This window comes from Lagopus muta, chromosome 8 (assembly GCF_023343835.1).
Source record: "Lagopus muta isolate bLagMut1 chromosome 8, bLagMut1 primary, whole genome shotgun sequence".
Taxonomy (NCBI): domain Eukaryota; kingdom Metazoa; phylum Chordata; class Aves; order Galliformes; family Phasianidae; genus Lagopus; species Lagopus muta.
In genome coordinates, this window is record NC_064440.1 from 6,172,476 (window position 1) to 6,196,128 (window position 23,653).

Here is a 23,653-nt window from a genome sequence, read left to right on the forward strand (position 1 = left end):
ATACAACAAACAGAAGTGGAAAGTAATATTTATTCACCTGGTTGTCATCTTTGTCTAAGCTAGAGTTATCTCTTTTAAGGATGTACCGCTTCTGAAAGTCATCACTCTTCTCATCCTTTATATGCTCACAAAACTTTTGGTCAGGTCTATGAAAAGTTGTTAAAAAGAAAAGTTTATGGACTTGTAAAATACACTATGCACATGGAACCAACTGAAATGTGTACAATATATTTAATAGTCTAACATAAGTGATGTGTACAATATATTTCATAGTCTAACAGCTATGACAGATTGTGGCTGCCTGGGCAATGGGAAAAATATCAAAAACGTGTACTGCTGTGTACACCTGGCAACTCCTGTTCCTGATGCATGACAAACCTGCTCTCAAAATCGCTTCCTCCTTCAAAGCATTTGCTTCGGTTTCCAACTAAGGTGGGAAGCAACCTCTTCCCCAGGGGCATGTGAAGTGCTCTTGAATCCACACAGGTGCCATGCAATGGGTATTGGGCATGCACGGAAGTGAAGATAGGTGCTTTCTGCTAGAGCTGTAATATACCTCAGAGTTCATTTGAAGGGAAAATGGATGGTAAGGAGATATAGAGAGAGGAGAAAGCGTTGACACTTACAAGCTTCTAAAACATAATTAAGTAGAAATAAACAAGAGAAGAAAAATGACACAACAGTGCAGGCAAGCAAGAGCTTCATGAGATCAAAGTGAGAGGAAGAAACAGTATATATTCTTTGGTACTTTATCTACTTTGTGAGAGGAAGTGAAATATTTTGCAAACTTTTTTTTTCTTAAATAAAAAATGGATACCAACTACCTAGACAATGAAGCTGCTACTACTACAGTAAGATTTTCTCAGACAATCAGGAAGAATTTGCCTATTGAAAGGAAAAATGTATGTGTACTCTTCTCTGTATCTTTACTTGTTACTCAGGGCATTTATATAAAATCAGGAGATCTTTTTCTGTAAAACAGTCAAGCCTAACTGTTAGTTACTGGATGCCCAAATATAATTAGCAGGCATTTCAGAGAACCTTTAGACTGTCTTACCTCTTTCTTTTTAAGGTCCCTGAATTTACTGCCCTGCAATCACCAACTTCCCACTCCACTGAGACGTCCCAGTATGCACTGGGTTGTTGATGTCAGTAACATCACTGATCGGCGCTGGAGCCGGGAATCTGCCTATGAGGAAAAGGTAAGTTTGGTTTTATTCAACATGGAGCAGATCTCCAAGGTTTTCTTTCTAAATTCTTATTTTATATCTGAAGTGATTTAAAATAAGAATACTGAAAACATTAAGACTCTTCTTGTCTGCAGGTTGGATGAAATGCCTGCTAATTAGTAACTACGCCTACATGGGGCTTCCAGAGGCCAGTTAAAAAAAAAAAAAAAAAGCAATAATAATAAATTAAAAAATAACAACAAGAAATCATACTTCAAAAGTTCTTATTCCACACTTGTATGTGTGAAGCTTCAGCCTAGGCATGCCAGTAGATGCAAAGACAACAGATTTGAAACGTATGCCTTTGTAATTAATTTCTGATAGAGTATGTAGAGCCAAACCAAAAACAAATACAAAAAGACTGAAGTTTATCTAACATATATTTAGGCCCTATATAATTTTCTAATAATTAATTCTGAGAGGGAAGCTATCTGCTAAAGTAAAATTTCAGTATGGTATGTTGTTTCAGTTCTGCTGACTCTTAAATTAGGATGGATAATAAGATTTTATTCCTTCAAAGCTGCAGAGAGTCTATGATGACGATGCAGGAGCTGTGAACTCCTATCTTCATGCTCATATCAGAGTACTTCAAGAAAAAAAGTGTCATGCAAGTTTATTAAGTTAAAGCTAGAAACTAGGTACACAAAACTTAGATACAGTCAACACATTACCCCTTCATCTTTCTGTGGTGACAGAAGGAGGAGACAGAGCAAGTGCAGAATACAGAATAGCTGGGTCCTGAGAACAGAAGTGTCAACTACACATGGAATTTGGAGATGCTCTGATTCCAATGCTAGCATTTTGTAAGTTTTCTTCAAGAACTCCCCAGCCATCACAGTAAAAGTAACGTGCAGAGTTGTTAACCTGGTTGACACTTCCACTGTTTGCCTTCCTCGTTACATTTACTTTGTGAGGCTGAGATTTGCAGGCAGCGTTATTCCAGCAACAGATTTCAAAGCCTGAATTTTTGCAGTAGATTTTTACAGTACAAAAACCAAAGCTCAGTAAATCTTTTCCCCTCTGTTCACCCTATCTGAACACAGCTGTTCTAAGATAAGGGCTGGTCCTGCTTTGATCCGAACAAAAGCAGGTACTTGAAGCTGGTATCGATCTTTAAACAGATAATAGTAGATGTAAGTTCATATTTTATGGAAACAGCATACTTGTTCATTGCTAAATCTTTAAACATGCAACAGATCACACTATTACGTAACACCCAGAACACCTCTCCTTGCTGCATGCTACCTAATGAACAGACAAACCCCTATGCTGCAGATGCAGCATCATTATATCTCAAGAGTTAAATGTATGTACCATAAAGTTTTTCCAAGACTTTTACACTTACATTCTTGTATTGCTAGTTTTATTTACTATGACTGACTTCCCACTCTGGTCCACGTTGTGCTCTAATCCAAAGTAAGCAGCTACCCTGTGCAACAGCATTCTATGATAAGATGTCATTGGGGGAAACTTTTTTCTTGGAGCTCTGGAAGAAAGGAATAGTAGCTTTATTAAATAAACAGGAACAGTCTTGAATTTTTTTTTCCTATAAGAGTACAGTACTTACTCATTATTACCAATGAAATCTAAAATTTCCTGTTCTAATTTCAGCAGCATCATTCTGTCCCTGAAAATAAAAACACAGCAACTCACATATGAGACACTCCAATAACTCCAACTGTATTCATCTTAAGAATACACAGATAGTATCTATGATCAAGGAATGATGGAAGACTATAAACAGGACCATTAGGTGTCTAACACAGTATTTATTTATTTTTTGGTGAAAGTACTCATTTTGCACTAAGCCGTATTTTATTGAACCCCCCACTGTTCTCATCTCAGAAATCACAGTACAAAAAGCCTGCAAGTAATCTCTTCCTGGTACTATCAGCAGAAAGTACAGTCATCAAGAAGGCTCAAAAGGGGAAAGAGTGACTGGGTTGGTTCTTGTTGGTCAGCACGGGCAGCAAGATTTGTAGAGACCTCAACTGCCCCCTGAATTGTGAATCACAGGATCACAGAGAAACAGATTGAGTAGGTGCTGGTAACAGAAGGCATTCCTGCAACATACTTACTGCTGAGTAGTTAAGAGCTGGCACACACTGCAATGTGGTAAGATGTTAAGAGAATATAAAAAACTAAAAGTGAAGATGACTGAAATGAGTATCAGCTGAAACACCATAAAATAATCTTAAAAATGTATATGCCAATTTCAATATCTCATTAGCATATAATGAAACTAACTGTCAAAAGGTCACTGTTTGCACACATCAGCTGATATGATAGCAGGTGAACCCCCAGCAGGCCTTTGCCTATCAACTTCTTGTTTTCACTAGGATGATTTATGACTTCCAGTAGGGCTGAAGTAAGAGACTTCTGAGGCCAATGCATTCTAATTTTTCTAATGTCTTCTGTATAGGGCAAAATGTGTTGGTCCATTATGATAATCTTCTCTTTTCTGTTCTCTCCCCGACTCCTCCAATAACATGGACTACCCATATATTATCATACTGTAAATCATAACCATAATCTAATCAACTAACAAATAACAGGAATATCTTTCACAAGAGCAGCACAATTCCACTAAGCTCATTTCTTGCCTTGTATGTTACGCCACAGATTTAGTATTAAACTGTGGAGGGAAGGAACAAACCAGACAGACAGTGTACTGCAAATTTCAAAGCAACAGAATCACACCAACTTTTCCTAACAAATGATGCACTTGGATTAGGTCAGCTTTGGTTTCTGATGTGTAGATTGAAGATACATATGCCTATGATTTATATACTACATAGTAAAAGAAGCTGTCTATAAATTCAGTACAAGACAGGTTAAAGTGAAAGAAGGCAATCTGGAATCTAACAAGAAGATGCTAACTGAGTACAGATTTTAAAGAGTATTAGAGTCTCTTCAGATAGAGCTGCACACAGACAGAACTCATTATTTGCTCATTAAACAGGAAAAGCATTTACAACAGGTCAGGGTCCTGAACCTGTGTTCATATAACACACAGACTACAGTAGATTGGTGTTTCAGATAGTTTTCACAACAGAATCTCATCCTAAATAACTGATGTAATGGTAAACATTTAAGAGGAAGAAAATAAAATAACAATAATAATAATGAAAACCAAAACAAACACACACCAACAAAACATGGTGCTATGCCAAAGACAGAAAAACTGCAAGTTGATTTTGCTAATGCTTACCTGGGATTGTTTTTTAATGTATTTACTAAAAATTCATGAAGATCTATGCCAGTGGAATCTGTGTACTCTTGGCTGGAATCTAAAAGTAGGGTGGAAGAAAGCAGAATTACATTTTGAAAAAAACAATAAAGAAAAAACCACCAAACCTATCTTTTTCCTAATTACTGATGAGCATTGTCTTTATGGATCAATACTGCATGTTGCAACACTTGCAATTTCCAGAGAAAAGGTTTGAAGGAAAAAAAAAACCCACAAAGCTGAAAAACCCTGTTTCTCTTAATTCTCCAATTCAAGCACAGCACAAGAGGCAAAACTTCAGTAACTCTGTCAGTCTTATTAACAAACTGCTTACATTTTGAAGGAGTATTTTATCATCTTCAGTCATCTCATTTCCATCCACCCTCCAAGTTTTCTCCAACATACCACACTGCACTGCTGTATACACTTCCACGGACCAGTAGCTGGTATACACAAAGACTGGATGTTGCCCAAAGAAATACTGTAATTCAGTATGTTACACTTTAGCCTTCACTATTGTTATTCTGTAGTATTAAGAACCTTCATTTTATTGGTCTTGCTTTCCACAACATCACTTTCAGGAATTTCCTACAGCCTTCTGTCTTGTACTGGTCTCAGAACAAGAATAAACTATTTCCTAATAACAATTTGTGTCACTGAAATACTTTAACAACAAACCTTCCCTTTCACCAGCACATTCCAGAGTTACAGATCTCAGATTTATAAGCTACAGATGGCTTAATAATGTTGGAACTAGATTTCTTTCAAGAACTACATAAGTGTCAGCCTATGCCCAAGGTGGGCACAGCTCAAATTCAGGTGCCTCAGCCCTTGCTGTTCTAAGACTTTTGTGCTTAGCTTAGAATGGAGCACAGTCCTGGCAAATTAGCTTCTACTAGCAACAGGGGAGGGGGCTACTGCACTAAGGAGCACAAAATCCATCGGACACAGAATATAAGCAGGCTTTTTTTTTTTTTTTAAAAAAAAAGGAAACAACAGCACAGTTTTTTAGTTTTAATTTTTAGAAGGTGGGCACGCACTACAGAGGTTGAGCAAGATGGCTCTAACACAACGCATTTGTTTCTTAAAGCATCATTTTGAAGACTGACATTTACAAATGCAGCCAAGTTCTGCACCCTGGTGCTTTTTGTTTCGTGAATGCCTGGTTGCCAGTTGGGACAAGATGTACAGAAACGTCACATGAAGAAGGCCTCATGGAATTGAGAAGGAGACAGGACAGACAAGTGCTAGCAGTCTCATGAAAAGGATTACTAGGTTTAAAGAGATTTCCTACATACTGGTTGATATAAGATTCCTAGATATGACTTCTGTCTCCTTTATTTAAACCAAGAGCTGCTCGGTGAATTTCCAACTTATATACAATGAACATGGCAAAAGATAGCATGGACAGAGACAGTGATGATCAATTTCTGCAGTTCTGTTCCAAGCAGAATAGGCCTTCAATCCAGACTGCAGGAATATTAACATGCATGCATCATACTTGTCATTCTAACTTATCAAGTTCAATCCGTACTCCAAAGGATTTTTATAGTCTAGATGCTACCAAAAGTATGAGTGTGAATGACCATATAGTCAGGTGAACAAGAGACAATGAAATATTAATCATCAACATGTGCAACAATCCCTTGTGGTTCATGCAAACAGAGCATTCTTAGACAGTGGAACGCTGAAGAAACACTTTCAGTCATAAGAAAGCAATGTCTTTTTTTACATTTAAAAAACTCTTCCATAAGACTTTTCCCATCAAAGTCAGACAAGATCATTAATAAATTCTGAAAAGTGATTAAAAATACAAATTAAAAGCAGAATGACAGATAGCAAACCTCTTGATAACATTTTTCTGTGCAATTTATCACTGGACTTCTCCTTTTCTGTTTCATCTTTTGCAGGCTTTTCTTCTTTTTCACAACACTGTGACAACTGGATTTGAATTTTCTCCTGTCAAAAGTAAAAGCCAGTCATCATGAAAATTATTTCAAACAGTGTGCATCTGCAGCAGAACTTTCTGCACTATGTCACCTGCAAAAATGAAGTAGTAACAAGGAAAGTAACTGTCTTCATTTTCTTTCTGCTCACACATATACTCTAGCCAAAGAAAATGAAGTTACTTACTAGCAAATCAAAAACTATTGAGAAGACATAGAAATTAATATATATTTTAGAATTTTGACATATTTCCTGGCCCTGAATGGTATTTCAAAGTGAATCTAAAGTATCTCGAGATACAAAGAAAATATTCCAGTTTTCAGACAAATTTTATATACTGTGTTTTTATGCAGTGTGTCCATCGTCTACATTTCCCCCTCCATTACAGAATAAAACAAATGCTTCAATCTCTACGACAGACCAGCATTACCAGATTCACACACACAAAGATAAATATTTAGAGTAGAAAATACCCAGGCTGAATTTGCAAATCTTAATGCAATCAAGGCCTCAATTCCTTTTGTGTATCCCGACAAAGTAGCTTTGTGTGCAGTCATCTCAGAAACCCATGTTTCTATACAGTATAGGGGAACTATCATGAAACCTGTTTCCCAGATAAAGCAAAATAGAGCTTTCCTTTTGTGACATAACAGTTCCCTATCTATTGAACAAACAACATCTTGTTCTTTGTGCCTCTTCTTGTCTGTAACTAAACTACTAATGAAGGACTATCATGTCTCAGACAGCAAAAACACAGTAAGATGAGAAATGGAGACAAATTCTTTATTGGAGTGGTCCCAAGAGGTGGACCACTGATCCTGACCTGTAACAGCACTGCGCCATTCCTTTTACCTGGAAGCTTCTCAAACATCTGCTTTGCTTCCCCAGAGATAACTGAGTTTATGCTGCCACCCATCCCATTGTAGAAGATCCAATTCTTCCCAGCCCAGCTGACAGAGCTGCCCCACAACTATTTGCCTACCACTCTTCCGTCCTGCAAACATAATCACAACTTATCAAGGCTAAAGACTGTTTCACATGCAAACACCTCTTTGCACAACCTCCAACACCACAAATTATTTGTCACTATAAAGTTAACAGTGACTGTTCACCCAGCAGCTATGCAGCTGCTACTTTAAAAAAAGCATGGTGACTGTCAGATGAAGAGATTGTGCCTCAGATGTACCAACAACATGCTATTCTCCATTTTACAACAGTACACTGCAAAATTAAGTAAATTAAGATTTTTCATAGTCTCACTTTCTCTCATTAAAATATTGATTGGATAGGTTTAGAGTATATAGGCAAAGTTAAATATATATATATATATATATATATCATATAGCAGTAGTTCAGTCAAAGGATTTCAGAGTAAGTAATCATTTTTATGCTCCTTTCTGCAACAAGAGCTAAACAAGGAGAGCCGTCTGAACAGCCAATTCCACTGCCACCAATTCTACTTCAAAGTGTGACAATGAACTGTGTACCAAAGGGCATTTTCTTGTGTGATTTCATGCTTCAAAACCTGTAGCACCTAATTAAGCATGACCTACTTCATGGGAAAGCTACTGAAAAATATTTTATCTTCTGTTCTTTAGAATTTTCATTTAATCCCACTATAGTGATAGCTGGCCTCTGTCAGTATACTGATTTCACAGGCTCTTTATTGTAAAGCAAATGACTTTCCAATCTCAAATCCTCACTGCAGCAGCATGAATTATCAGCAAATTTTGACTTAAAAAAAAAACAAAAAAACAAAAAAAAACAATCCCAAACCAAACCCATCAAAATCTGAAAAATTTCTCCAGCTTAATACACTTGAATAAAGAGATAAGAGTCAAGAAACATTACAGAGCAGTTACTCAAAGGATCTACATTCTGGGTTCTCAACTTTCATCGGCACTCTCTAAAATCAGCTTGATCTGAATTTACACGAGTCAATTTAAACCATCACTACAGACTGTTTGTTGATTGTCACCTTTCGTTTTCATTTTTCCCACTTTGGGTTGTTTCCTTTTGTTTCAGAAGTTCTATTTGCTCATTACCCATATCAGTATCAGGGACACAAAACCAGCTTAGTCTTATTAAGAGCCAAAATTAATCATTCTGAACTAGTATTCGTACTTCATATATCAGTGTACAGAATCAGAACAACCCCAGCAGCTAAACTTAGACAAAGAATGGCAAAAGAATAAAGAATCAGTGTATTACAAAGGTAAAATAAGCTGCATGTATTGCAGAGTGCTAAGGAGAGATTCCCACAAGGCACTGCAATAAATGTCACTTGCAGAGAATGCTTACTATGAGAGCCCGTGATTTTAAAGCATTAAATATATGGTGTCATATAATGCAAGAGTTCTAAAACAATCCTGATGACTTACATTTGAAATATGCTGTGGATGAACAGCTCATCAAATGAGGATTCTCTTCTCCTGGAATAAGATGCAGTGACACAGCTAAGCCCTACTGCTTCAACCCTGATCTGATCTCCTAGTCAGTGTTGGTAGCCTTACAGGAAACATTACAGGATAGTAAATCACAGTACAAGGCATCAATTTTTCTGTTGTCTTTTTATCTCTACTCCACATGCTGTACTGCTGTTCCTAAGAATTGGATTTTTTATTACATTAGCTGGCCCAGTTTCAAAATTCCTCCAGTAAAATAAACTCTTCAAGTACATTATGGAAGGAATTATGAAGGGAAAAACACTCTTTTCTCAGTTCCAAGAACAAAACCTAAACAGAGACTTTGTGGCTCATTCTCATGATGTTTAATTAGTTTGAGTTCTTGCATTCTTTCACTCTCCAAAACTGAAATGGATCTCCAACAGCAACAGATTCTCCCCCGCTCCTACTGGTTCCCTTTGCTTATTACAGAAAGTAAGACTTTTCACAGAAAGATAGTAAATGATTCTTCATGTCTTCCTCATAAAGCATATTTAACTTTTGTTAGGAGAGAAAACAAGAGCAGCACAAAAATGATTTCAGTGCCCATCTTCCATACCTAAACTAGAACTGGTAATAGCATTGCCTCTAAGGATACAGGTAAAGGCAGAGAAGTTGGACTTCAAAGCATTTTATATATTTTGTCCAGTATTTAGGATTTTCTTTGAGTATATATTAAGAAATTAGTCTTCAGCAATACCTCAGGCATGCATTAAGAGAACCACCAGCAATTATTAATAACATGCATAAATTCACTCAAAACACCAAAATTTAAAACTGCTTACATCATCTAAATAGAAAGCTGTTAAGTTACGCTGCGTATCAACCAGTTTTTCTGCTGTCTTAATGAAGGCACACAGCATTAGCTACCACACACTGTAATGCAGAAAGCTGAAAGAAAGCAAAGCCTCTTTGCATTCCCTGATACCAGTCACTGGAGTTCAGAAGAGTCAGAAGCAGCAGATTCTTTACCAGGTGTCACCATCCCTATTAAAGCTGTACTGGTTTTTTTAAATTAAATATGGTATCTACATATTTAAAGAGCACTCAAAAGACTTTGTTTTGAATAGCAAGTTACTTCAAATTGTTTCAGAAACTTCAGTAATGCGACTTTTACCTGGAGGTCCTGTGATATTTCAGCTGTAGGAGGTGGTGGATACTCTTCACATACAGCAAGGCTCCGAACTAACTTTAACTTTGTGTTTGACTAAAGGAAAGTATGTAAAATTAAAAACTATGGCTTATCAAAGTTCTACAAAGATACCACAAGCTGTTATTTTTTCCATTCAAGTTATGTAAAACAAACTGGCTGAGAACAGCATTTGTAATATTTTGAATAAATTACTTCCTTTAGGAAGAAAATACCAAAGCAATCGCAGTTTTGAAGGCACTATCAAGCACAACAGAGCACATCTAATGGGAAGTAAATTAAATCTTTGGGAAAGTGTTTCTGTCCATAACAATAAAAAGCCACCAAAAATATAAAGGCAAACCACAGAAGCAGACAACTAGGCAAGACAAAAAAAATCCAACAGAATAAAACAAAGCTTCATTGCCAGAAAAGAAAGGGCAAAACTAAAGGCACTGTTCACAACGTAACAAGGCTTCATATCAAGCACGGAGGGCTTCCTCAGCATGCCAGCACACAAGTCTACTGTACCTTCGACCTCTTTGCTGTCTGTCCAAAAGCCTGCACTGGCCGCTGAACGATAGGCACAACAGAAAAGGTTTTATTACACTTAATAGTTCAACTTATTCATGTAGAAGTCTGCATAACAGAGAAAGCTTTAACAGTTATTACTGATGTGACGGTCAAGACTATGAAAGCAACAGCAGGTGCTTTTGGCTGAAGGACTGTATGCTTTCCCTTCTTCATTGTGCTTATTCTCAAGTTCCCTTTCCCCTTTTTTAACAGAAGATACTTATAAAAAAAGATGTAACAAAAGAAATCTAACAAATAGTAAGTCTTAATCTCACTCACTAAGATCCAAGTAGTTGAAACTCCCTGCTATCTCCTGCATTTAAAATTCTCATGTCCCAATTTTCTTGGTAACATGAGTTTGTTTTGATAAATTTTCCTCCTATTCCTGAAACCCATCTGGAAAATGATGGTATGGAAGAAGAAGGAAGAAGAAAAAAGCCCCTATAAGGCAATTAATATATGTTCTAACTATTATTTCATGTTTTATAGATAATTAAAAGATTGGGAGCTATAAAGAACAACTTTGAAATGGGTTGCTGACCAAAAGTTTTGCTTTAGATAAGTAGTTTACTACCCATGAATGCTCTCTCTTCTGAGATACCTTCTCCTCTTAATAGTTTCTTTTAAAATAAGAACATAACCACCATTTTAGGACAGCATGCATCACTGAAATGTACATTCAAAGCCAAGAAGCGTTTGACAGGTTTTTAACAGCAGAGTTTGAACAAACTCCAATGATAGCTATGCAGGCACAGAGGCACTCACAGTGCTGTAACATAGTTTAAGTACTGGTTTCACTCTGCAACTCAAACTGATGAATATACAAGCCTTTAATAGAACTGGTTTCACTAAGAGTAAGCCTAATATTTGTATGTGAAAAATAACATCCATAACACCATTTCAGATCTTGTTTAACAGGCAATATTCCATTTTATGAAAAGCTATGAAAGAAGAACAGCTATTTTCTGTCACTTTCCTCAAGTATCAAGTGTCTTTCTTGCCCCAGCTTCAGTGAAGAGCAGAAGGGCTGCTCATTTAAATATTGCTCACTTACTGTGTAAAGGACTTTAAACAGCTGCACTGAAAGCAAACTGAACTGCTACCTCTTTAAAAGAAAAAAAAGAGCTTGCTGAGATTCTGAGCAAAGACAGTTCAGCTTTTCCTATACCTTCAACAATAGAGACAGCCTTGTTGGTGTCTGAAAAACATTCTGTCCTTCTATCAGCTATGCTAAAAGTATGCATAGTTTACTGAAAGCTGGCACTTTGTGTATCCCAAGCAAAGTTTGCATCATATCAAGCTACTGAGCTTTAAGAATGGGATGATTTCCCAACCTTTACCAATTAATCCCACACTAATTACCCTAGGTGAGATCAAGTATAAGGTACTGAGTGTAGTAAATGAAAGTATTTGAATACTTTGCTGCTTGGCTTCATGAGCACGTGACAATTTTTAGGGACCAATCCAGTAGCAGCCACACTGAGGAGAGCTGGGGAGAGGGGAGAGGGAGACCCTCTCATGCCTGAAATGAATCCAACCTCAGAGTTGCACATGAGATGAATGTCATTCAACCCATCATATTAAGACCTGTTATCTGGCAACCAAATCTTTTTATGCCCTGTAAAACAATTCTTTAACAGGCCTCAACTCCTAGAGCTTTAGCTGCTTTAGAGTATCTAATTCATAGTGAGTTAGGCAACTTCTTTATATCTGCAGCTCTGAAAGAGTTTTACCAACCTGAGAAAACACTGTGTTAAAGAAAGATTAAAAATATATTTATGCCCCATAATTAGTAATTTTGGACAGGATATCAAGACACTTTAAAAGCAAGTGTTACAAAAAAAAATGGCATAATGAAAACATTGATCAGTTTTTTGTCTTGAAGAAAACTGTTGAGATGAAGTACTATGCTTCATTTCCAACTAATTAACACAATGCAATCAGCAAAGTAAAAACGGAAGTTAAGATCGCTTACCAAACACATACAGTCAAACACAACCAGGGGCTTTCAGAGGAAGCAGCTGACAATTTTTTCCTAACTACCCCACACTTCAATTACACCAAATACACAGTAAAGGTCTGGCACATTGACATGCCTTCCTCTGTCATTCTGTGCTATAAAGAAACTGGATAAAATCAGCTCAGGCACAAGAAGGCAAACACAGAAGCGTGAAGAATCTTGAGAAAAGGTCTGTGTATTTCTGATTTACTGCTTGGACATTTCAGAGGACAGACGCGACTCGTGGCAGACCTGAACAAAAGAGGTTTTTACCTTTCTACTAAACTGACTTCAAAACCACTTAAGTGTTAGAGTCCTACCTAACGACTGTACATAGCTTTGCAATGACAGAAAAAACAGCATGATCTATGGTTACTTGCTGTCCTGTACTGGTGAGTTCTGACAGCAATTTTCCATGACACAGGAGAAGGTGACTAATGATCAAAATTGGAAAAATAGTTTCACCATTGGCTACGGAAGCATTTTCAACAGTTCAGAAGCTGAACAGAGTCTGTCCAATCATGGGCCTATTAAAAATCAGTAAGTCACATTCTGGAAACAAAGACAGGTTAAAATCTGAAGAGACCAAGACAGCTGAGAATGAGGCAAAGAAAGACTTCAGAGAACTCAGCTGAGGAACAGAGAAACAAGAGGTCTGTGCCACTCTTACACTACTTAAAAAGATTGGGAAAGATACCCCTGTACTCTAATGAGACACTTTTCACATTCCCATTGTACATGACAGCAAATCGGTTACCAGTGCACAACATCTCAAAAGTCTAGAATTTAGTGAAAGCTGTTTGTCAAAATATAATGGCCAGTTACTCAAACTACAGAGACCCAGAAGCATACAAACTGTGATAGGTTTAGGAACAATCGTAGCTAGTTTCTTACTTGATTGTAAATAAATTAAATTGCAACTTAGAAAGCAAATGTGTAACGTACATATTTGCACTATCAGCTACCATAGCACAAGTGACATTAACTTTTACAGACTGCAGTTACACACAGTTGTGAAGCCCTACACTCACTAGGCTCCAGTCACAACTGACTGTGTCCCTACTACTCCTGAAATCAGTGCTCTCAGACAACTAGCTTGATTTTTAATTACACCATTCATGTAATGGCAATGTTCTGGTTCTGATGGAGACTCCTGGACACAACACCCACATTAATACTAAGTGAAAGACAGTAGAACTGTCTGCATCAAAAAGATGTTTTCTTTACATAGCTGTAGAGTTCCTGGTGTGTATGCTATGTGCAGGCTACATAATTATCTCGGCCACCCAAGAACAAAACCAACCAACCAAAACCTCTGCCAAAGAAGCCAGAGCTTAAAGCAAAGCTTGTAACCACGGACAGTTTCATTTCTCTGTGCAGGAATGCCTGTTTGCAGAAAGACAATCTGCCACTTGAGCCTCATAAGCTTCTACACTACTTGTTGAATGAGAAAATGTGAATGAGATTCTTCCCAAGTTACTGAACTGCTGGAAATCACACACATTCATTTTTCGTGATGACTACTGGAATGTTCCATTGATTAAAGAGATTACCAGCTTTAATATCTTCCCATGTTTCAGTAGTTGCTTCTCATATGTTACAGGCAAAGTACTTCATTTTAAGGACTTCATTTTTCCATAAAGCTATCTGTTTACACTGATACCAGCTTTAATAAAGTCAGGAGATATTAAAGAGTAGAACTGTGTTATTACAGTAGTTGACAAGATTCATTTGGAAGCAAATAAAACTAGCAGATAAGGCTTACTTCACTCAGCAGAATATTGAATTGCTAGTCATGAACAAAGCTAGTCCCAAAAGAAAGTTTTATTCAATTCTCAGTAACAGGAATCTAATAAGCCACTCTCCTGTTTTTGCAGCCCACAAAAGAATACTGGCATACTCATACCCTCATCACCATTTTTATTGTAATTTTTTTTTTTTTATTAACCACCCACAGATGGAAGAATTCTTATAGAAAGTTAATTTCTTCTCCAACACAAGCTTCTATGTCTTCTCAGAAATCTGACTCTTTTTCTAGGCCTCAGCCAGGAGTCAGCCAGTTTGTCCCATGCAACAGTCCCATCTTTTGGGGCTCCTGAGCTTACACAGTACGAATCTCAGAGGTATCAAATACGCTGCCACACGTCCTTCACTGGTGCTAACACTGGTGTGTTCACTTTCTTAATACAAGATGATTTCACAGTATTTACCTCCTGTACATCTTACTCAAAATTTGATGCCACAAGTTTCTGTAGGTGTATCTCCTACCTTGCAAAGATCATATATTTATACATACCTACTTTCCTGTTAGGACAACCTAACCTTTCCAACCTGACAGCTTGCACACCACAGCTGTCAAGTGGGGGAATACTGAGGAAAAGGGAAGGTGCATAAGTACTGGCTGCGTCCAAGATGGGATGAAAACTCACTGTTTCCCTCCCCACTGATGCAGGGAGAATAGCTGGGAGAATAGCTGGACCCAGATTGCTGATTTGATTCCTCTAATATCCAGGAGTTGGATCACTGACATCTGATTACTTCAGCCTCATGCGGGACAGCTATTCTGTAAGAGTTAAACCTGAGCCACCCATAGCTCAGAATCCCTGGGTTGGTCACTCCTATTCAGGGTAGGCATGCTGAGCTGTTCTGTAGTGCTTTATCCATACTACCAACACTCAATATTTCAGTGTCTTGAACAAATCCTATTATTCTATACAGTGTATTCTCAATACAGCAAATTCTCTGAAATACAGACAATAAAGAAACAGCTGAAGATGTTTGAACTGCCAAGTTTTCCTTGGCAAGTTTTCCATGTGACTTAGCTTCACATGTGCACTCATGAAAACATAAGTAACAGACAACCTGTCTGGTTCCCGTGAAAATCACTTATCCAAATCAATCAAAAATGACTGACCTTTTTATATATATATATATAAAAACAAAGAAGTGAATAAAAGTTCTACTGATCTGTGTCAAAGCAACATGTAAGGAGATCACAACAAAAATGAGGACACAATTAGAAAGACTCATTTAACACAATACATCAGTGAAAAATAAAGAGAAAAAGCTTCTTACCGGCATATTGTTTTTGCTATCAGGGCAATTTTCATCCTTTTCCACTTGAATCTGCTCTTGACTTCCTGATTTCATAAGGTTTTCAACTGGATCTGTATCTTTAAATTCAGCTTCTGAACCCTTCATTGCATCAGTTTCATCTTTTACAGTAAGAATATCAGACATCCTCATTAGAAAAGATTATTTTAAAATTCTACAAGAAACACGGAACCTTCAGGACAAAGAAAAAGTGAATCACTGAGTAGTTTTTTTTTAAAGAAATACACATACCTAAGCAGCTATCCAAAATAAAGTTATTTTGCTGTGAAGATTTGCTTTCCTATTACATTCTTCTTGTCTCATATCAGAAGCAAGGAGTGATCATTTTTCATTTTGCCACTTCTATCAGAAGCACATCATGCCACACTTTCTATATGAGAGAACTAAGCACCACACTGTTGGATGACACTTGCAGATTTTCCTTTCTGTATTTTAAAAACAAATTTCTTAAGCATTCCAATGCTCCAAATCAAGTTAGGTTCCAATAGAAACAAGGAGAGATTTACTGATTTGAAAGGAAGAAAGAATTACACATAAAGAGTTGAGAGTAAGTAGATAAATTACAATGAACCAAGCGTGCAAACACAGATGAGTTTCATTAAAATGTTAAGCTTTCTAATTGTCAGTAAACAATGGGACAAGTTCCAAATGCAGGAGCTCTCTTACACATTACATGTAGTGAAAATAGCCTTGATGTTAAATTAAGCACTCTCTCAGAAGTAAAGATAGACAGAAACAGCAATTACTATGAAAATTATCAACAGTTATTAGTAACAATCAATTATATAAAGAGAACTCTAATGATTAGAGCCAATAATGGAACCACTCTAATTTTCCCAACGAAATACAAAATATAATTTATTCCCATTACTTAATTGGAGAAGAAGATGTAAAACCAAGAATATTCAATTTCTTTAAGAAAACAAACACTACGTTCTACACGCTTCAAGCCTTCAAATAACGTACAGAAAAGTCTAAGTAAGTATTTGGATTTATTACCTGATGTGTCCTACAGTTTGGGGATTGTGGTTTCCCACAAAAATAAAATAGAATAATCCAAAGTTCCTTTTCACAGTTGTCAACGAAGATGTCAGTTGTAATGAACCATCTGGAATCTGGCAGGAGTCCCATGTCCTTATCCCCAGTGTAAAGTCCCGGACAGAACGATGTTGTCTTGAATCAGCAAGAACATCCCTTTCAAACGCCTAAATAAATAAACACATTAAAAGTATTGACAACTGAAACACACAATGATTTTATTTAGGGGTAGGGAGGGGTCTGACCAATCCATAAACTTGAATATCCATTTAAAGAAAAAAAGTACGTTTCTCACATGTATTCATGCTGCTTGCTTTGCCTGTAGCAGCAGTAATAGTTTTCATCAGACTTGCATTGCAGTGCTGCAGAGTTACAAAGTAGTCATAATAAGCTTTCTGTTGGCATCCCAGTGAAACTATTCCTATCAAGAAGGTATCCTCCCAAAGTCTGAAAAAGACAGTTAACAAGAAGCCCAGCAGGTGTGGAGGAGCAACAGGCCGTGAAAGCTCAGAAAACCCTCTCAGTATAAGCAATTCTCTCTTCAATGTTGTTAATCTACAAGCACAGTACATAATCTATATTTCAGGCATCTGGAATTGTAGAAGATATTTTTATTCAACTCAAGTACGTGCCCTTGATCAGGTTTTACAAATTTCTAGAACACCGACAAAGTTCCACCTTCCTTCTTTGCAGATTTGCTTTCCTGAGAAAGAAATAATGCCACCACCCACAAGGGTGTGTGTTTGAAGGGGCAGGCAACAACAGCTATCGAATACCAAACAAAATGTATCCCAGGGATGTGGCAGAAATATCCCAAAGCCAAGAACTGCAGTTCAGCTCTGAAAGACATGCTGAAATAAAGCTTACCAGGATCTCTGTGCTGTGTTCCCCAAACACATATCTCACAACTATTCCGGGGCTTATCATAAAAGCAGTACAAATGACAGTGAACACCAAGAATACCTTCTGTTACACCAGCTCAACTACTCAATTTCCGTGTGAGTAACAGGATAATTAGAACAGTTTCAGGAAAACAAACCAACAAGCGAAAAACATCCAAATGTTTAAAGTGAAATGAGAAACAAATGAGCCATTTCTTCTGTGGTTATGAAGAATTTCAACCAATCTAAGTACAGAATCCGCACTAAGCCATCCCCTTTCAACACGAGGAGCTGCAGTACATGCAGGAAGACGGGGCCAAAAGACATATCCTGAAAGATCTTCAGTGCCTCCCACATGCTGCATCTTAGCTTAAAGGGATGTGAAAAATGCTGTGTGCTACGAGCTTGCTAGAATGAGATTAATAGCAATCTTCTGTGGCCATGTGACAGTGCCCAGCCTTTCAGCAGTTCGACTGCTTTGTCAATATCACCATTCTGCAACTGGTTTCACATAAATTCATGTCACAGAAGCTAGCTAAATACAGAACTCTACGTTACAAGAGAAAAAGCCATATCCTGTTTCAACAACTACCTACAGAACTGAAGTTGGCAAGTAGGATTTACAATGAAACAAAAGAAAGCAAACACTTCACATTCCACAACAGTAAGTCTCACCAGCCTGTAAACAAATTGCTTTGTATATAATAAGATATTAAATCCTTATCCTGGAAAATGGTGACTGTAAAAACAGCCCAAGGCAGCACTTCACAATATACAAGCATGAAATGAAAAACTGTATTCCTGGCCTCCTCACCAACCCCTAAAAAGAACCAAAAGCCATCACCCTGCAAAAGAGATTTGGCGAGGAAAGATTTTAAGTGATCATTTAAACAGCATTTGACATTTCACTTCTCCTCCTTAACTGCTAAGGGATGGATCTTAATCCACGCTCACTCATCGCTCGAGTATCCGAGCTGCACTTGTGCCTCAGCACCACTGAGGGGATGGCAGCGGTGTGCAGAGCGAGGCAACACACAGACCGTGTTCCCCAGCCACAGGTCAGTTTCAGATCTCATGCAACAGAGTTTGACAAGTACAAGTTACTACAGATGCTTGGGCTTAAGGAAGCATGGAAAATAAAGAGGCCTGGCCGTGTTTTCAAAACATCAAATCGTTAATGGAGGGGAAAGGATTAGAGATGAAAGAACAAGCTGGAAATAAATGATGACAGAAACGCAGGGAAGGATAAGCGGAGCTGTTCAGTTGCTGAGTTTGTTTTCCAGACAATCCAGATGGTGATTTAAGACTTAGGAAGGCGCTCACACAAACCTTTGACGTTTACACAATTTGAATACAGATGCTTTTCAGTTTAACTGACAGCATTTAAATCACATTTAGAAAAAGTGTTTTAAAAGATTACAGGCTGAAGAAAAAAGGATTATATCCAGTTGCACATATAATCCCAGAAATTAAAATCTAATTTACCTCCTACACACTACCCGGGTCACCAGTGCAATGACAGTAATCAGTACTGCCTCCATACAGATTGAAAGTTCTTTATTTCTTTATTTTTCCCAAGTCCACTTTGTTCTCTTTGCAACACCATTTTAAAAACATATACCAAAAAGGGTTACCAGCATTCACCTCAGTGCAATTCATACTGCAAAGATCTATGCGCTTGCTTTTGGCAATCCAGAAGATTAGTACATAAAAAAATCCTTGTTTTCTAAAGCAACCTAACTGCAAATAATCCTATCAATTGCTATGAACAGATTTATCAACTGCAGATAGATTTAAAGCCTGCCAATTTAGCCTCTGATTCAGATTAACAGCAACAGATACAAACAGAAAACTGAATCTTGGCCTACCTAATTTTTCCTTAAAAAAAAAACCCAAACAAACAAAAAACCCACCAGGGATTCACTGAAATCCATAGGGCAACCTTGTGATTTGTGAGCCACAAGAGTGAGTTACTTGGATAGCATCCCACCACCAAAGTTCCTTATAATTCAGACAAATTCATAGCTGAGATCATTCAATTCTAGTTTCTATTATTACACAGGTTGGATTAAACAGATTTAAGTATCTTTATGCGCTGCAACAGACCACAGACACCCTCCTGAACAGTCCAGACAACATATAAGTTGAAATGCACACTCTTCCCCTTCTTCATCATCTAGATAACAGTATACCACAGATCACCTAAATTCTTTCATTTCTCCTTCTGAAAAGCAGTAATCACTTAGTCCAGACAATTGTTCTGAACGTGCCCCTTTTCAGAGGGAAAATTGCCGTTGTAAGTTGTGAGATGAAAGCCTTGTGCAAGGAAGGCATACACTTTTCAGTCAGAAAAATAAAAAAAACATCAATGCTGTGCTTTTACTGCCTTCTTTTCTGTAATCCAAAGTGCAAGTAACTAAAAAAGACATCAAAAGAAGTCATTAAGCAAAACTACTGAATTTTATGACAGAATCATGACACACATAAAACTACTGGATCTTTTGTTTCAGTTTCTGACTTGAAAACCATCATTTGCAAAGTGCTAAATTGACTTGTAATGAGTGAGGATATTTCTGGGAACAGGATCTACTCAACTTAATCCAATTTCTGTAATAGGCATCAAGACTCCTATCTGCTCCTTGTTAGGCAATGAAGATAAAGATAGGAAGCTTTGCTCTGCCCAGGATGGAAGAAATTGATTCTTTTGAAAAGATGAAGAGAAAAGGTGATTTTCCATTCTTCTTGGAAGCAATTATTGATATCATGATGGTGAAAAAACCAAAAACACATCAAAAATAAACAACAATACAGCACAGCTGACAAAATAACTGGTATCCATCAAATACAGGGCAGGAAATTGGATTAGAAGTGTGGGGGGTTGAAATCTACATTCAACACACAAAGCAGATACACTGCCAGTAAAATGGGCAAATGAAAATTTACTTCTTAAATAAGCTTATGCTCATCAGCTATTTCAACAAGTCTAAAGAATATCTGCTGCTGTGTACAATATTTATCTCATTTTTGTTAGTTTTAAGTAGTTTATCCCCTAATCTGATAGTCAGAATCGCAGTCAGCACTAAATTCCCAGTTAGGACTGCTGCAAGTGATTCGGAAATCTCCAAACAGCGTGCAGTTGTTTACCTTGTCTCAGTGCCCAACAGTTGCTCTGGTTTATACAGTTACATTTCTCCCCAGGAGTCAGAAGTTGCTTTAACTGTATTATCTGAGTAGAAAAGGCTGGAACTCAGTTACCTGTGTGTTGTATCCCTTAGGACAGACACTCAAGTTCATGTTAAACAGTATGGAGGAAAAAAAAAGTAGAAAAGAGCATATTAGAGTCTGAGGCAGGAATGGCTGGGAGCTTCTGACCATCCTAGACCAGCTCGCAGTCCTAGGAAACACAGGTGAGATACAACACCAATAGCAGCTGGGAAAAAGTAATTGCAAACGTTCAGGCACAGAGACAGGCAGGAAGCTAGTCTGGTATTTGCCCCAGCTTTTCATGTATATGTTGAAAGTGTATTCCTTTGCTACACAGTTGCTGTGCTTTTTCCACATACAAACAGAAACTGATTTTCCCTGGTATGTCTGCATTTCCTGTAAGTGCTCAGAGAACGCTTCAGAATTCCAAAGACTCCACGGCTTTCAGCAGAAGAAACCCGGGTAAGATGAACATACAGAATTTTGCTGATCAGCAATCGGGACTCCTCCCATCACTGCTATGAGAACCATCTTCACCATCAGATGAAGTAAAGAGACAGAGAATAGAAGACTTGCCATACAACAAGAGCTTTTCCAGATATTTTTCATCTCAATTATTTTAGGCAAAATTTAAATACAATATAAACATATTTAAGTTAGCATCATAACCTCAGGGTTTGTATGAGTAGAAGAAACATCCGTCTGCCTGACTAACCAAAAACACAAAGAACTCGCTAATGTTTCTTTGTCAGAATGAAAGGGAAAAATGTTTATGCCTTAAGCAAAAAGATATTGATCAAAATTATCTCATTCTTATGAGAATACAAATTACAGCTGTAACTGAAAGAATTATTGCTTCTAGCTACTGCTTAGATCTCTGAAGTTGTTGGACAAACTCAACATGGAACTACTTAATTTTAGCCAGTAAGACTAATACTTTGGGCAGGTAAATCATCAAATAAACTCAGTGGTGCTACCAAGGGAAGGTCGTCTTTTTTCCTTTCTCTCCCTGTACTTCTGCCCATGCTGCTGGGGCACAGTTCCACCTTTACACCAACTCCCATGTCTGCTAAACTTTTCCATGCTGTGATTCAACAGCAAGTGACTAAAACCATCAAGCTCTTTTGCTAGGGTAAGATTTTGCTGGCTACTGAGTTACAGTGGTGCACAGAGGAGTTGTTACTCGTGCTAGTCTGCATCAAGTTAGCAACAAAAGGAACAGAGAGAGAACTGCTCCTCCCTCCTTTTATAGAGGCAAGTTTTGTGTCAGCAGTACCACAGTGGTCAATTAAGGACACTGGTCAGTAGCATCAGTGCAATTATCTATGTGGAGATGTAGATTAATATTTTTGGATAAAAACAAAACCAACCATCTATTAACCAACAGTCAGTTGATGATTCCCAAGACAACAGGCAAGATGACTGGCACCTGCCTTAGGAGCAGACCTAAAGTCCCTTCTGGGAAATTCTCCCTAGGAGAGGGGCAGAAAGCAGAAAGGAGAACAGAAAGAATAAAGGGAAAGGAAAATAATCAAAAAGATATAATCCTGAAGCTCCCAACTTGGAGAGTAAAGGATTGCAGCAGGAGCCACAATTCTCCCTCCTGCCAACAGGGCAGGCAATGCTCACAGATGCTCTGAGAGCAACAAGGTAGGCTCTGCAATCCATGTTTTGCTCTCCTTCTCTCACAGCTTTACCACTGCAGTCCATGGGTTCAAAGGCTTTTTGAATTCACTGCACAGATTTTATGAAAACACAGCAGTTGACCTAATAACGAACATTTAGCATAAAATTCAAAGCAAATGTGTCCAATTATCAAATAAAGAAATTGGAATTGTTGACAGCCAGCTGCTCCCATCTTCCAGAAAGCCAACAAGTAATTCTGCACATACTTTCTACATGATCTCCTATGTTCTCAGGTCGAGAACCATCAAATGATTTAAAAAGGAGCAAGGAATGTTGGGCTCCTTATTCAACAATGATATGCAGAAATGACTAATAGTGCAGCATTTGAATAAGAACATCCTCCATTTTTTTGAAAGTGTGAATCAAAAAACAAGTTGTTTATATTTATGTACTAAAAAAATGCTGTAGAAATGAATCCATGATTCACTGACCTTAATACATACGATTGACAGATAAATACTTTTCCCAATACTACGCTCCACAGTTTGTTTTTTTAAACCTTGTACAGAGTTAACATTGGAATGCTATTTATTGCATTAGCATTAGAAGACGCTAATTGAATCAAATAAGAAGTAAGCTACTTACTAATCAGATTTTCCAAAAAACAGCCAGATGATGGATGGGAATATAAAAGAATGACATGGAGTTAATCTGCCTCTTCAAAATTAACCTCTGCTAGAAGGGTGCTAATACAACAGCAAAAGCTGGAAGAAGAGAATGTTTTTACATCTTAAATATGCCTCCTCAGTGGTGTCAGAGCTCACACAGACCTTCAGTGGCTCCACTATTGACTTTTTTGTAATTATTATTCTGAGCAATACTGAACAACAGCTGGCTGACAGTGGTAAAAGAATGTCAAGTTAACGCGTTGAGGAATATAGCTGTGTACAGGAGAATAAGGAATTTAGCAACTGGCAAGGCTAACGTGACCCTTCACTTATAAACTTAAAAATTCTGTCCTAGAAAAAGACTGACATCTGCAAAGACTGGCACCATACAGTGCTGCAGTTATGTTGAGCACTGGATCCTCAGCAGAGTCAGCCAGAGTGGGATCCCTCTGCATGCAGCACTGCTGTTCTCTTATTAGTTCTCTTCTTGGACTTCATTTTGGATTGTTAGGATACAATCAGAGCAAAGTACATCCAAGGATGTAAACAATTTTGTCTGGGTTCCTCATGGT

General features: G+C 37.7%; 1 protein-coding gene across 16 annotated transcripts in view; it reads right to left on the reverse strand.

Annotated features, from left to right (window-relative positions):
• Positions 1-23,653, reverse strand: part of R3HDM1 (R3H domain containing 1) — a 65,772-nt gene that overhangs the window by 25,329 nt on the left and 16,790 nt on the right. For 3 of the 16 annotated variants that reach the window (XM_048953425.1, XM_048953422.1, XM_048953421.1), the window contains exons 1-10: positions 16,998-20,808; positions 16,664-16,869; positions 15,626-15,836; positions 10,510-10,551; positions 9,967-10,056; positions 6,303-6,417; positions 4,441-4,519; positions 2,797-2,856; positions 2,575-2,715; positions 38-146 (exon numbers count right to left, since the gene is read on the reverse strand). In XM_048953425.1, coding sequence (XP_048809382.1) covers positions 38-146; positions 2,575-2,715; positions 2,797-2,856; positions 4,441-4,519; positions 6,303-6,417; positions 9,967-10,056; positions 10,510-10,551; positions 15,626-15,796 — 807 coding nt within the window. In that variant the 5' untranslated portion in view covers positions 15,797-15,836; positions 16,664-16,869; positions 16,998-20,808. Of the gene's footprint in view, positions 1-37; positions 147-2,574; positions 2,716-2,796; positions 2,857-4,440; positions 4,520-6,302; positions 6,418-9,966; positions 10,057-10,509; positions 10,552-15,625; positions 15,837-16,663; positions 16,870-16,997; positions 20,813-23,653 lie in introns of those variants that run through there. The other 13 variants (XM_048953410.1, XM_048953411.1, XM_048953413.1 and 10 more) reach the window with 9 other exon arrangements.